At 47.1% G+C, this 14,853-nt stretch overlaps 1 protein-coding gene across 3 annotated transcripts in view; it reads left to right on the top strand.

Annotated features, from left to right (window-relative positions):
* The window catches only part of MAPKAP1 (MAPK associated protein 1), an 82,622-nt gene extending 69,375 nt beyond the window's left edge, over nt 1-13,247 (top strand). For all 3 annotated transcript variants that reach the window (XM_069031772.1, XM_069031770.1, XM_069031771.1), the window contains 3 exons: nt 1,380-1,517; nt 10,779-10,876; nt 12,648-13,247. In XM_069031772.1, the coding sequence (XP_068887873.1) occupies nt 1,380-1,517; nt 10,779-10,876; nt 12,648-12,773 (362 nt within the window). In that variant the 3' untranslated portion in view covers nt 12,774-13,247. The remainder of the gene's footprint in view (nt 1-1,379; nt 1,518-10,778; nt 10,877-12,647) is intronic.
* Nucleotides 13,248-14,853: the final 1,606 nt, after the last annotated feature.

Below are 14,853 nucleotides of genomic sequence, written 5' to 3'. Positions count from 1 at the left end.
ATTAAATCACCACCCAAAATGGGCTCCAGATACAGCCTCATCCTACTCAAATTAGTGAGTCCCAGCAGCCTGGATGTTAATTGGTATCTTGATACAATGCTTAATTGCAGTGTGATCTCTCTGATGTGACGTGTGTGTAATGGCAGAGCGCATTGTTGGGTTAACGGGGTGTTCCCATAACCCACGGGGTGGGCAAGGCTGACCTGGGCTTGGGGCAGGGGCTGCAGGCAGACCCCCCTAGGCTCCTGCCTCCTTGGCTTTGGAGTTGCTCAGAACACAAATGGATGTGGTTTGCAAATTCACTTTGTCGATATCTCATGAGCTTCACCCTGTAACTCATGGCTGAAGACACATCACTGTTTTTAAGGCTCTGCACGCCTAGATGTTAAAAACTGCCCGGGAAGTTTGTTCAGCTGTGTCAACAGCTGCTGAACTCGTTCCAGCAGGATGCTCCTTGCCCTCTGCCACTGGTGTGGCCTCACCTTGAGTACTGTGTGCAGTTTTGGGCACCACAACATAAAAAAGACATTAAGCCATTAGAGAGCATCAAAAGGAGGCCACGAGGATGGGGAAGGGTCTGGAGGGGAAGTCTTATGAGGAGCAGATGAGGGCACTTTGTTTGGAGAAGAGAAGACTGGGGTCAGACCTCATTGTGAACTTCAGCATCCTCACGAGGGGAAGCAGAGGGGCAGGTACCAATCTCTGCTCTTGTGACCAGTGGTAGGACCCAAGGAAGCGACTGAAGCTGAGTCAGGGGACATTTAGGTTGGATATCAGGAAGAGGGTTTTCACCCAGAGCGGGGTTGGGCTCTGGAACAGGCTCTCCTGGGAAGTGAGCATAGCATCAAGCCTGCCTGAGTTCAAGAGGCTCTCAGGCACAGGGGGGGATTCTTGGGATGTCCTGTGCCGGGCCAGGAGTTGGACTCAATGATCCTGATGGGTCCCTTCCAACTCAGCATATTCTGAGCCTCTGGTTCTGTTATTCTATGATCCTATGTGTGCTGTACAGCAGATGGAGTGGGGCTGGTGGTGATAGTGTCTATTACACAGAGCAGTGGTGACTGCAGAACCAGCACTATCTCCTATAAATCTCGCAGCTCGTGTAGCTGCTGCTTCCAGAAGAGCTCTGTATGCATTTAGAAGAATTTTTTCTGTGATATTTCTTTCTTTTGGTATGCTTATGTGGGAGAATAAAATGCAGATTATCAATGCAGTTTGATAACCATTTGCTTCTGGTTTCAAAAGCTGCCATGCTTTCAGAAAGCCCAGAAGGGCAATATACCTTCAGCCCATTTAAGATTTATAAAGTGTGTCAAACGGCTGATATGAAATCGGTTAAACAGATCACTGTTGTGGCTCTCTATTCTTTCTCATCTCAGGTATTTCTGGAGACAAGGTAGAGATAGACCCTGTTACTAATCAGAAGGCCAGCACTAAGTTTTGGATTAAGCAGAAACCCATTTCAATCGATTCTGAACTCCTCTGTGCCTGTGACCTTGCAGAAGAAAAAAGCCCAAGTGAGTAGTCCTTTTTATTTATGTTCTCTCTTCTCTGCCTCCCTGGATGTGCTTGATGTCCAAAGAATTATTGCTACCATGTCCTTTTCTTTCTATAGGTGTATTTTATTCATTACAGGATGTTTTTAATCTGACTCAATTCTGTTATAGAGAACACAGCATAAACAGACACACGTTTTACGAGTGTCCTTTGATGCTGCTCTCAGCTAATGGCATCACTCAGTGTTTCTTGCCCACTGTCACACCAAGGGAACACTGGCTCTGCCCAGCTGTCTCCAGCCCTGCAGCAGAGCCAGCAAATCCATGATTCAACATAATTGCAATTTTTTCAACTTTTTAGCTTTCAGACTTGTTTTAAATGTCTTTGGTGCAACTGAGGATCTCAGACATACAGTAAGTGTCAGCTCAGTCTGAATTTGCCTCAGCCATGGCTGAAGGGTCACTGGGATGGAAGGTGCCACTCTGGGCATTCTGTTCCATAGTGGTGGCCGGGCCAGAACGGCGGTGACAGCCAGGTTTGGGGACAGGCTGGACATCCCAGCTCAGTCATCACCCAGAGGTCAGAGCTGGCTCTGTAGAGTGCAATAAAAAGCAAGAGCTTCTGCTTGTTGTGTCAGTAGAGTAATGAGAGTTTCTATCTGGAAAATTTGTTTTAAAAAGCGCAGGATGGGCCCTGGGGAAATTGGGCAATGGCTCCCGGTGGGGCCAAAATGGAACTGTCTACTATCAAAAAGTGACTGCAGTTCAAAAGCTCAGATGGATTTTACTGCACTTGTGCCTCTGCAGGGTAGTGAGATGCTGGTATTAAGTACTTATCTGCAAGGTGACAGAGAGGGAGAATTATGTGATACATATTTACAGAGGTAATGATCTGTTGAATTCTCTTGGAAGAGTAAATTTATGGCTGCCACAGATTTTATCAGCAATTATTGAACTATATCTTTCTCCCCTTCATTACCCCTTCCTACTCCATGTTCTTCGTCTAGTCATTGTCTTCTGTCTCTCCATCAAGATTTCATGGTCCTTGGGTAGGCACGACCCCAAGGAGAAGCTTCCCCAGTGACCTGGTAGTCTGAAACTCGTGAGGATTTCGTGTACAGTGCCAGGGGCAGTTTGTGCTGGTAAACCCTGTCACACCTCTGCACTGTGGCCACATTTCACTGCAAATGCAAACATTTGAGTGGATAAAATGGTGCCCACAAAATGAGGCTGTATTTGAAGAGTCGGATTGAAATCTGAGGTTTTCACTGCTGTCAACACACCGGGGCACAATCCCTGGGCACCTCAGACCCCATCCTGCCAGGATGGGGCTCTCCAGCCCCAGAGGCAGCACCTGCTGCTGTGGGAAATTGTGTTTGTACCCAAATCCTGCCAACCCAGGAATTTCAACTCCCAGAGAGAGCCCAGGTGCAGGAGGGCAGTACCTGCACATGGGGACCACTGAGTGAAGAGTCATGGTGGCTTTGGAGAGGACACTGACAGGTTGCGACCAAGGCAACCATTACAGCACTGAGGGGTTTATTTGCTCGTTGTCATGTGAACATCTTAAACTTCTCCTACTAAATAATGGTTCAGCACAGTTCCAGAAGGAGAAAATACTTCCTCCTGAAACTGCTGACCTTTTCCCAACTCACTAAAGATGTTCCAAAAGTCATTATTTTAGGCCAGCAGAAAAGACTTTTAGTGTGACATCTCAGAATGATGCATTTTGGGGAACTGAACAGCAGATCAGTATCTCTTGAATTTTAAATGGAAAAAAGTTATTTTAGCAGCATAAAGGAATGAAACTCACTGTATTTCACAAGTTTTGTCTGTGATTTTTATCAGCACGGTGATGTATGTTTGTAGCAGAGTTTACATCAAAAATTATTCCTGGATCTTTCTTGAATGAATTATTGCAAAGAAAGGCTGAGTACAGATAAGGTCTTTGAGTTCTGCAATATATTTTGTTTTCATGTTTTTATCTCTTGTAACACAAACATGCTCCATCTGCTCTTTCAGAAGTGCTGTGCTTGTCCCGTTGCGCCGGGCTCTGGGTTTGGGGCTGCCTTCCCTCCCCAGGCACCGCAGTGGGGTTGGAACCCAGCTGAGCTCCGCTTTGCTGGGCTGGGCTCTTGTAGTTCTGAAGAGGTGAAGGGTTTGCACCAGCCTCCAAATGTGACCCTACTTTTTAGTAAGGGCTGGGGGCATTGGGGATAGAGGTTGTGTGCTGGGAGCAGTGTAAGGGTGCAGTGGAGTCTTGTGCACGTGTTCCTTAGGTCTCTCTGAACTGGGTCGTGCAACGAAGCTTTAGTGGCACTTGTGTGTGTGAAAGGACTCAACAGCTTCAGAGCTGACGTGGTGGGAATATTGATGGACAGCTCGGAGCTGTTCTGGACAGGCTGAGTTTTCCTGTGCTGTGAGTTCACAGAACTCGGAGCTGCCTGCAGTGAGGACAGAAAATGAAAACAGAAAGCTCTGGCATCTCATTTGCCATTAGTGGGGGGATTGTAGGCAGGGACGGCTGATGATTTTTGTTTGCCCTTGTAGTAGCCCTGGGTCAGAATTTGAAGTTTTATTTGTAAATTAAATCAGACTCCCTGGATTTAGACTGAGGGAAGAGGTAATGGCCCTGCTGGCTTGCTCCGATGACATTAGAAACTGACAACACCGGGCACGAACATCTTCTTTAAATCAGGTTCAGCCTGATTATCAGGAGAGATTCTGAATGTTTTGAGTCTTGAAAGGAAGCATCCTATCATGGAGAAATAAGATTTAAGCCTTAATAAAGTAGTTGTCATTTTTATAGCTGAAAAGAGCTTTGTATCTCAATTAAGTGTACATAATATAAAGTCTTAAGGAAGCAACATAATATGTTTAATACAATTATATCCCTTTGCAATAGTGTAATTTAAAGGAAATCTGATTCTGGTAATGTCTCTTACATTACTTGGACAGGGGAAAAACTTCAGTGTCACTGCCCGCTGCCCATGTGCAGTGCTCTGTGGCCCGAGTGGCCGTGGTGGATGCCCAGGGCTGCTGGGCACTGGCTGAGCCCGGGGCAGCCCCACAGGACCACCACGCCTGATGGGCCGGGCACCTGCCCTGAGATTCTCCCGGGCATCTGTGCTTTACACGAGCTGCAGAAATTGGATTTATTTGATAATTTACTTGAAACACTGAAGCAGCATTCTCTGTGATCCCTTATCTGCCTGTTTTTTGTTTCCATAAAGCAGAGACATCTCAGTTGCTATGTCAAAATACCCTCAATATGAAGGTAAGTCTAAACAAAGGTGTTCCGTAGGTCACAGAGTACATGGGTAACTTCAGTTTGTAATTTAATTGCCCGCTTTGCACCCTGCAGCTGAAGATTTCCTTTAAATTCTGATTCCATTGTTGCACTGGGGCTTAACAGAGTGTTAACCTGGTAATAGGCACAGGGCCTCCCCATTATATGTCTCGCTATCGAGCGGTTCTGCATGACTAGTTAAAAAAGATGGCAAGAAGATTAATGAAAGCTGCAAGTACAGAAGGGGGGCAGGTACCTCGGTAAGACTTCCAGCGAGGAGATATTAGAGCTGAACCAGAGCTTGGCTTTTTCTTTATCCCGTGACCTTTGAACCTGCCTTACTGTCGAGAGCTGCCAGCCGAGCCGACGTTTTGATTGATGTTGCTACACGAGTCAGTCTTTCCCATTGAATTCCACATCTGCACGAAAATAGCTTTTCCAGCAGTATTCACCCTGGCTGTAAGTGATAGCCAGAGTGATGCCTGAACCCCCTTTATGTAGTTTTCATTTAAAGCTAAAGGTATTTGATGTTTTAATTCAGTGTCCAGTTCCTCCCGATTATGCACATTGGGTAATACTAATTTAATGAATTTGTTGTTGGGTTGTGGAAGGGCTGAAAATACCCAGAAAATGTTGGGAAGGTGTTGGGTTCCTGCTGCTCTGGGAGTTTAAATAGAGCCATTGCAGTTCGCTCAGAGCCTGCAGTGGGGCCAGAGCAGAGGCAGTGTGTGCTCTGCAAATGGTGCACAAAATACCACGTGCTGGTTCCTGATATTGCTGCTCCCACAGCGGAGCGTGAAGTAACACAGTAAAATTCCTACTCAATAGGAGACTAATCACAGGTTCTGATCAAAAGGTAAAAAAAAGGTTCAAGCAGAGAAAACGTTCCCAAACTTCAGGTTGGAGTGGAAGGAATGTCCAAGCGTGGAACAGAAGGGATGAGGCCGCCCGTGGCCACGCAGTGCAGGCAGGGGGTGCCTGGGGGACGGCAGCGGGCGCAGATGGCCGTGGCTGTGCCGACGGCTCCGTGCGCGCCGGTGGGCTCGGGCTGTGCCAGGCTGGGGCAGCACTCAGCAGGATGTGTCCCACCAGAGAAGGGCCTGGCAGGGAGGGGTCTATGGAGGGACAGGAGCGGGTCGGGGACGGCGTCGCTGGAGCGGCTCCTGCCGCAGCCGGGGCTGCACTGATTAACTGCGTCCCCCTTGAACAGCCTCTCCATAAAAGTTCTCCTGAGCGCAATCAGGAGCGCGCATTGCCTCATCCTTTTAACAAATCTGTTTTGTAGCCCTATTAAAAGGGGTCTTCATCTATCCTGTCAAAGCTATTCTGCTGGGGTTTTTTAGTTTAATTACACTATCCAATTAAAACTCCTCGCTGCATTTTGATTCGCCTCTCCTCGGGCCTGAGTGGATGTGACATTTACAAGGCTCGCCTCTCCGGCAGACAATGCGTGATTGATGAGGTGCAGACGCAGTGGAGGAGCTGATTGCCATGTGGAAATGCTGCATTTTGATTTATTTATCTTTTTCCCAAACAAGGTTGCTGGTGAAGAGGTTTTGGGCAACCCCGAGTTGCACCTCAATTTTCAGCATTTTTGCAAAAATCTTCATTAGTATTCTGCCTTTGATAATAATTTGAAGAAGAAACAAAAGGCTTTGGGGGGGAAAAAATACAGATGTGTGAATAGTTACCACAATTTGACACAAAAGTGGGTGTGTGCTGCACTTTAATTGCAGCTCTGCTTTCAGGACACATGGCACCCTCTAATAGCAATGCTGAGTAGCAAGCCTACAGTGGAACATAAAGGTTTGGAGGAAAAGAGATGGTGGAGTATGCTGCTGCCTGAGAGAACAGGGCAAGCCAGCCGGACCACAGCTGGTTTTTTTTTTCCATAACAGTCTTATCGTTTGTTCCCACCTAAGTACTGCCCTGGTTTGAGGAGATCCACCCTGGGTTCGTGGTGGGCAGCCCGAACCCATCAGTGACTCCACTGCTATCAGTGGGGTAAGGATTTCATCCAGAACTGACTTCCCTCACTGCCTCTAAACTATGCACCTCTGGGATAAATATCACTCACATAAAACCCAGCTGCACACGCAGGTCCACATCCCCATTCTGTCTGTCCCTAGCCAAGCCCGGTGCCGTATCTGGGCAATCCAACCGCGGCCATGGTGCAACTTGTGACATCCCCTGCGAAGTTTCTTCGTTACCGGAGGGTGTCAGGAAGGGTGTTGGGTGGTTTTGGTGGTAATGCAACTCTTGCAGCTTTATAGGCCCTTCAGGCCCTTCTCCAGGGTCACAGCATCGTTTCTGAGGTATCACAAGTAGATTTCAGACAGCTGAGCCCCTCCCCAGTGCTTTTGGGTGAAATGCAGCGGTGGTCGGAGAGCAGAGGCTCCCCCATCTTGTGCAGGGTTTGAAGGAAATGTGTCTTTGTACAAAGGTATTGCTGGTGTGTATTTTATTATCCTCCTTCCTTACCTTTTACTGGTGTGTTTCCAATCCTTTTTCATCCTTTGTGGGCCCATGAGAAGAGATTTCAGGGTTTGAGCCTGTTGAGGTCACAGCTTCTGAAGCAGTGAGAAGCAGTGATGTCAAACAATGTCCATAAGTGCTTTGTTCTTCAGAGAGTCCTTCTCCAGCTATTTATTCCACTAATAACTCTTAATTGTTGACTTCTGCCTTATGGCCCTGTAATGACAAAGCAATCATCAAGGTATATTGAAAAATTAACATAAATTTGCATTTCCCAGTGTTTGTTTGTTTTCTGCTTTGTCCAATTCATGAATATTCTTTTAATCCTCTGTCTAATTAGTGACTTAATTCCCTGCATTCTCTTTAAAGAGCAGGGTTGGCAGACAGAGGATTTGGGTAAGGGCTGAATTGGGAAGTGGGAGGGAAAGAAGAAAAACTTTCTAGTCTTGGCAGATTCGGTAAAAAAATTATCTTTTCTTGTGCAAATTCATATCCTTGTTTTCCAGGCAAAAAATGTGGCTTTTAGACTTTGATAAAAAGAGCTTATTACTCAGATTATAGTGATTATTTTTTTACCTGTGTCAGGTGCAGTGTGGGGCCCACCAAGGGTTTGGATGTTTTCCCAAGATTGCAGGAATTAGCACAAGATTGACTGTTACCTATATAAGCACATTATGGTCAGTAATTCTGGAACTGTAATTCCATAGGATTTCTCACTGTTATGTGTAAACATGGGGACATGGAGAAGTTGTGGGCTGAGGTGCAGGGTGGAGGTTGCACCAGGAGTTTCAGCAGCCCTCAGAAGGGTGAGGAGACCCAGGAGCTGTGGCACTGCAGGGCCTCTTCCCTCGCCTCATTGGCAGTGCAGTGGTGCTAAAAATCAGGAGATGGGGTGAGCAGCTGAATGTAAGACATGGTGCTGAAGGAGTAAATGAGCTCTCCTTGGTGAATTCCCAGTGAATTAGCATCCTGCCCTTCCGTCGGCAGCGGCTGTAGGCTCCTCTCCAGGAGTAACCACACAGGAACCCATTAGTGTTGGGGCTGGAGAAGATTTATCAGCGTTCCGAGCCGAGGCCAAAGGGCACCAGTGGGGAGATGTTGCTCTCCTGCTGCTGCAGCGGGGCTGCCATGGTGGGGCTGGCGAGGGGCACCAGGGGCATCAGCACGAGACCCCTCGGCTGTGCTGAGCTTGCCATGGGCTGCACGTACCCTGTGACAAAAGCTGTTGGTAACAGATGAGTTCCTGTCATTCCATTTGCTTTCCATAGCTGTTTTAATGGACAAACATAGTCGGGAATAACATGGATTTTCTGTTGTTGTGCAGCTGATTAATCCTGATTGCAGGGCACTGAGGTTCCCTGCAAACACCTAGCTACTGTTGGTGTGGAGTGATGGTAACAGCTGCTTGTGCAGCATCTGCATTTGGTTTAAATCTCCTGTCACGTGCAGTAGGAGCCACTCGAGCTGCTGCTGTTTGTTACCAGATCCTCTCATACGGAAACATCAAACCATGGAAGCTCCTATTGATCTCAGAATTGTCAGGGGTGGTGCTCTATTGGAAAGAGGTACATCACATATTTAAGCACTCTTGGAAATGGAAATCAATCTCACAATTCATAAATTCCATCTGGCTAGAAGAGTAGCAGAGCAAAGTGCCAGTTAGGATTTCAGTGCACTCATATTTCATGCTGTAAGTAGTGTGTTGTGGACTTGGAGCCCATAAACATGATGCTGTAATGGGGCTTTCTAAGGAAAAGTCTTCTTGGCTTCTTTCCACTGAATCACCAGTCCCAGCAGGATGGGGCTGCGTGTTCTGCATGGCTGGTCCTGCACAGCCGCGGGTTCGGCATCGGCGCCGTGTCCCCGGTGGCTCCCGGGAGCCCCTGCAGGAGCCTGGGCCACGCTTGGCCAGTGCCCTGCCAGGCAGGCAGGACTGGAGCAGCCTCTGTGCCCCTGGGAGCGGGAACGCTGCCCTGGGCAGGACAGTGCCCGAGGGACACGTGGTGTCACGGCAGCACGAGGCCGGGCTGGGCTCCCAGGGCAGCAGGGAACACCTGAAGAGGTTTTGTCTTGATCCACAGCAAGAATTACAGAATGACCTTCCAAGACCCGAAATACAGCAGCTCGCTGGGGTCCTTCTGACCCTGTTTTGTGCCAGTTTCATTTCTGATAACCAGTCTGGAATGTTCAATGTCCAAGGAAAATAGTGGGAGCTGGTGGAGCACGGTGCTGTGTCCCATCCCCACCAGAGTGGTGCACTGGCACTTTTGGAATCATTAAGATGCTGTGTTCCAGGCAGAGCTGCATGCATTAACATGCTGATGAGCTCCCAGCTTGGAATTCCGCATTTTTAGTACCACTGAGGCATCATTTGTCAAATGATTTAAAGGGTTGGGTTTTTATTATTATTATTAGCCAATTTTTCAATATAGAATTTATATTCCAGATTAGTGCATCATAATGGTGTTTAATTAACATGCCACAATAAAATACTTGCATCTCAAATTTCCTGGCCACCAATCTGAGCATATATCAGTCACTTTTTGGAAATCTGGAGAATTAGATAATGTAAATAAGATTTCCAATTAGCTCTCCAGCAGGAAAGACCTGGATTTACAGTAATGTGGCTGTTGCTTTATAGATTGCTAACTTTGACTGTTGAACTGAATAAATTAGAAAACCGTTGGAAAAGTATTATGTGTAGAATACATTTAATTTTAATTTTGAAGCAATCAGCATCCATACAAGTGAAGGATATTTTGCCTTCCTACGTGTTCCACATTAGACCTTTGTGTCTGAGTCGTCCCTCCCGGCACCGCGTGTCGGAGTCTGGGGCTGTTGTCCCAGGGCAGCCACGGAGCAGCTGCTCCAGCTCCGTGTGTCCACAGGGCCAGCATGGAGAACCTCCATTTGGGACAGAGGCCCGAGCACCAGGGAGGTGCCAGCAGGTTACAGTTAGAGCTCAACTCAATTGTTCCACGGGTGGGAAGGGCGATCCCAGCCCCAGGCATGTTTGGCGGCGGCGCAGCCACGACCCTCGGTGCCGTGCAGTCGGTGACGTTCCCCTTCGCCATCAGCAGCCGGATGGGCTCACGTGGTGTTTTGGGATGAGGGTTTGGAGTGGTGATTCTGGGATTAATTGCCCTTTTCTTTTCAATACAACACTTCTCCTCCGCGCGCGGGGATCGCCCCGTGAGCGGTTCCCCGATGCGGTGGCTGAGCTGCAGCGCCGTCGTGGGCCGAGCAGAGCTAACCAGCCATTTGATGGATTTTTGCGTTTCCTGCAGTGGGGATGTGATGGGAAAAGGAACTTTATTGACTGGAGTTCAGCTGCTCCTGTAAGCCACCACTTGCCTTAAATTGAAATGACATGAGAAGCCTGTCAGCATTTCATTGCTTCCTTCTGTCGTGCTGATGGTACGCTGAGATCACCATCTGTGGTTTTCTTCTGTCAGGCACACAAGCTCTGCTCAAACTTTACAGGAATATTCTAAGCAGTTTTTTTCTTATCTTTGCAGGTCATGCAATATTTAAACTTACATATCTAAGCAATCATGACTACAAACACCTTTACTTTGAATCAGATGCTGCTACTGTCAATGAGATTGTACTGAAGGTGAGTATTAAATTTTAACGTGACCCAAAATCCTGGTGCTTTACCACTTGTTAGACATGTGAATATTCAGGAGGCTCTGGAAACACACGAGGGTGCAGTGCCTGGGGACCGCTGGGGTGTGTTTAACCTGCCGGGATGGCTGCTCCATGTGTGTTGTTTTATTCATCCTTCAAACAGCCGCACAGCCGCTGTCTGTCTGTGTGTAGCATTTCCTTTTGTTCTTGTTTCTAGTTAACAGGGACACCATTTTCTGTGAAATTTTATAGGAAACTACTAGATTTTATTGTGTCCAGGTAGTTTCCACCTCCGGACACGTGGTCAGCAGCCCTGTGCTGTGCAGGGGTTGGGTGCTGCTGCCCCTCACACCTCTGCCCCCACCCTCAGGTGTCCCTACACAGCACACAGGGGCTTTTCTGCCCTGATCCTCTCTCAGGACTGTTTGCTTTCCTTGGGGCTCTGTATAGACACATACTCCCTTGCTTTGGGAAACAAATTGTTGTCACACTCTTGAAAGATTAAATGGAATTTTCCACAAGTTCATCTTTTGCAGCAAGTCGAAATTCAAAAGCAGTAATTTTGGCAAACCATCTGTTATGTTTGCTTTTATTGGCTGTGCGGAGTTTAGAGGATTGTTAAACAACTGACGTGCGATAAAATAACTTTTATTCATTACACAGAAGGTCAGGATGTTTGAGGGGGTTTCTATTGTGAGCTGTTAGGCCAATTCTTCTGTTCCCACTTTATCTTAGATCAGCTACTGCAATCCCAAACACTTACAATCATGGAATCATAGAATCATCAAGGCTGGAAAAGACCTCCAAGACCATCAAGTCCAACCTTTGTCCAAGTACGCCCGTGCCACATCTCCTCACGTTTTGAACACTTCGAGGGGTGGTGACTCCACACATCTGAGACTGATCATAAACAAAGGCTAAAAAAAAGTTTACTATCAATAACATGAATATTCAAGAGAGAAATAATATCGAGCAGTACTTTTTTCCTAAGTTGCGGTTTGTTTATATAGAACATTCTCTGGTTTCATGCACAAGTCACTGGTTTGTTTTCAATTCCATCAGCATTAGGGAGCACAGAAAAATCAGACTTTTCAGATTAGGCTTTTTAGATGATCAAGTGAGAAGGACTGAGACTTTATTGACCATGAAAATTCCCTATATTTTTATGCCTAAAGCTGTAATATGCAATGAAAGTGAAACACTCTACAGTGCATAAAATTGTGCAAGTTTTAAGCCACAGCATATTAACCAGCTAATGGCAGACCAAAGGGCATTTTTATCTTTTTGATTCTTGCATTAACCTTCCATTAAAATTATCTCTGAGATTATCACAAAGCATTGGAGATAATAAATTTAGGGAGTAGCAGGCTTGTTAAATATCATTTAAAAATGCTTTCATCAAGTAAAATGTGCCAAAACACAGGGAAACTCTGAGATTAGCTGAGTATGCAAACATCATAATGGAAGAATTCTTTTTACTGAGGCTGATAAGGTCCTTTATTGGCATTCATTACTGGATTATCCCAGCACTGGGGGGGTCTGCACAGCTCGCTGCTTTCCCCAGAGGTTTGGGTGACCAGGCAGGATGAGGGGCACAGGAGGACGGGCCAGGGCTCTCCTGGCGCTCTGGGCCCTCTCTGCCATCATCATGCTGGCGGTTGCTGGGACCAGTTCAGTGGGTGGAGTGGGGTCCCTGCCCACCCCGGGCGATCCCACCCAGCCTCCGGTAACATTAAACACCATCTCGTGTCTTACAGGTTAATTATATTCTAGAGTCGCGAGCAAGCACAGCCAGAGCAGATTATTTTGCTCAGAAACAAAGAAAACTGAGCAGGAGAACAAGCTTTAGCTTCCAGAAGGAGAAGAAGTCGGGACAGCAGTGAGGCCGAGCCTCGAGGAGAGCCTGTGTGCCGCGTTCGGAGGAGCCGCTCCCCGCCCGGCCAGGCGGGAGCCAGGACTGTGGAGCTCCTGCTGCCCGGGGCAGGAACGGCCAGGAAGGAATCTGAATTATCCCGTCTCTCACGGCTGGAAGATTATCCCTCGTTGGTGATGGGAAGTCTCCCCCGTGACAGAAATAAAGAGCCATATCAGCCGGAAAGAAGACTGTTACGCTTCAGGTTCCTTTGATTAGAAATAAGAGAATGACGTAGACTGGCATCATTTAATTACTGTATTATGTACAATCACAAGAAGAGATGTGATTACATATTATTTCACAGCCTGGTTAAAATAAATTATATACATCTGTAATCCACCCACGTACACGCAGGTATTGCTTGTGACATGATCAAATTTCTAAAAACAAAATGTAGGACAAATGTATCCATTTTTACTATTAATAAACAGATGTAATCTTTTTCAAGGTCCATATGATGCACAGTTCTTTTGGGGGGAGGCTGCAGTCCCAGATGGTTTCACTTCTGTTGCTGAAGTGCAGGAGGCATCCACGAGCCAGGAACAGCAGCCATGGCAGGGGAGCGCTTAGCGAGGGAGCACTGAGACAGTCGAGTCTGTTGTGTTTGTTTTGTTCAAAAATATTTTTATTTAACTGTGCTTTTCAGCTTTGCAAATGCTTTATTGGAAGTTCCTTGCTGAAGGCAGCACAGTGGTTGGAAATCCATGTCTTGGTGGTGGAGAGGAGCATCCTCCTGCCCGGGACCCTCAGCTGCTGCCACCCCGGGGCTGGTGTGTCCACCAAGGCACCTTGCACCCAGGGACTGAGAAATGCCTTCACCTTCTCTCAATATTATTCTTTAAAAATAAAAATTAAGAACTACTTTGTACTGGGATTTGTAACTATCTTGGCCTTGTCCATCCCTAACACATCAGGGAACGCAGGAATGGATTGCTGGGACCCAGATCCACATTTTTGGTTGAGTTCACCAGAGGTGTCTTTCGTCCATCTCCAGGTCACTGGAGCTCTGCACATACACCTCGCTTTTGTAGAACTGCTCCGGTTCCCCACAGGGCTGGGGGCAGCTCCCTCTGGCACTGCCCACCCTCTGCCAGCCTCCCACTTTGCTTTTGTACAGAGAAAACTTCCTGAGCCTTAACACAGCGTGCGGGAGCAGCCCCTGGGGCAGAGGGAGGGTCTGTGTCTCACCTGTTGTGTTTATGTTCTGGGTTTCAGGGGCTCAGCCCTGCACCACCGAGGCCAGGCCTCCCTGTACAGTCTTCCATGATATCTGCAAAACAAGAGAAACTCTATTTTATAGTATTCTATTAATTTTTTAATATTTTCTATGTGCAAATGCAGCACAGATACAATGGGAAAAGCCCCTTCGATGTAAATGACTCTTTTAACCGACTCTGTGAACTATTTAACATTAAAGTTGTTCTGTGAATGTTCTTTGGCCACCCAGTTTCAATTCTTTTTGACTGAACTGAAAAATTGCCTATTTGGTACCAGAAACTGCAGCAATCTCCTGTTTCCATGGCCATAGTGCTGTTGCCACCCCCTCACGTGTATTTATCATCAGTGGGGATTCAGCATGTGCAGGTTTGCTCTCAGCAGAACCTAAAAAACTCAGATAATAATATCTCTGCTGTGTGTAGTGACATTTGTGGCACAGTCCCTTGCCCAGACCAGCTATGTTCACACCCTCTCATCAGTCACCTTCCACTGCCTGTTCCTGGTTTGGGTGTCCCTGGGAGCCAGGCAGAGATGGATGGATGGACAGATGAAGGCTGCTCCAAGGGCTGGGTGAGGAGTGGGGAGCTTTGGAGCCCAAAGTGAGTTTATTTGCTCTGAAAGGGCCATTGACAGTTTAAAAGCAAATTTGCTTCCAAAGATCTGATTCAGTTTGATACATGGCATGCAGGAAACCTTCCTTAAATCCTGGAAAGATCCAGCGCTCCAGGAGCTGAGCAGCCCTTCCCCAAACACACATTTGTGCTCCTCAGTGTTTCTGAAGGAGTTAAATCAGAGCTCATGGCTGCAATGTGTGCACAGCTGAGCATGGA

This window comes from Aphelocoma coerulescens, chromosome 17 (genome assembly GCF_041296385.1).
Source record: "Aphelocoma coerulescens isolate FSJ_1873_10779 chromosome 17, UR_Acoe_1.0, whole genome shotgun sequence".
NCBI classification, from domain to species: Eukaryota; Metazoa; Chordata; class Aves; order Passeriformes; family Corvidae; genus Aphelocoma; species Aphelocoma coerulescens.
The sequence above is the reverse complement of the archived record's forward strand: the minus strand, read 5'-3'. Positions and strand labels throughout refer to the sequence as shown.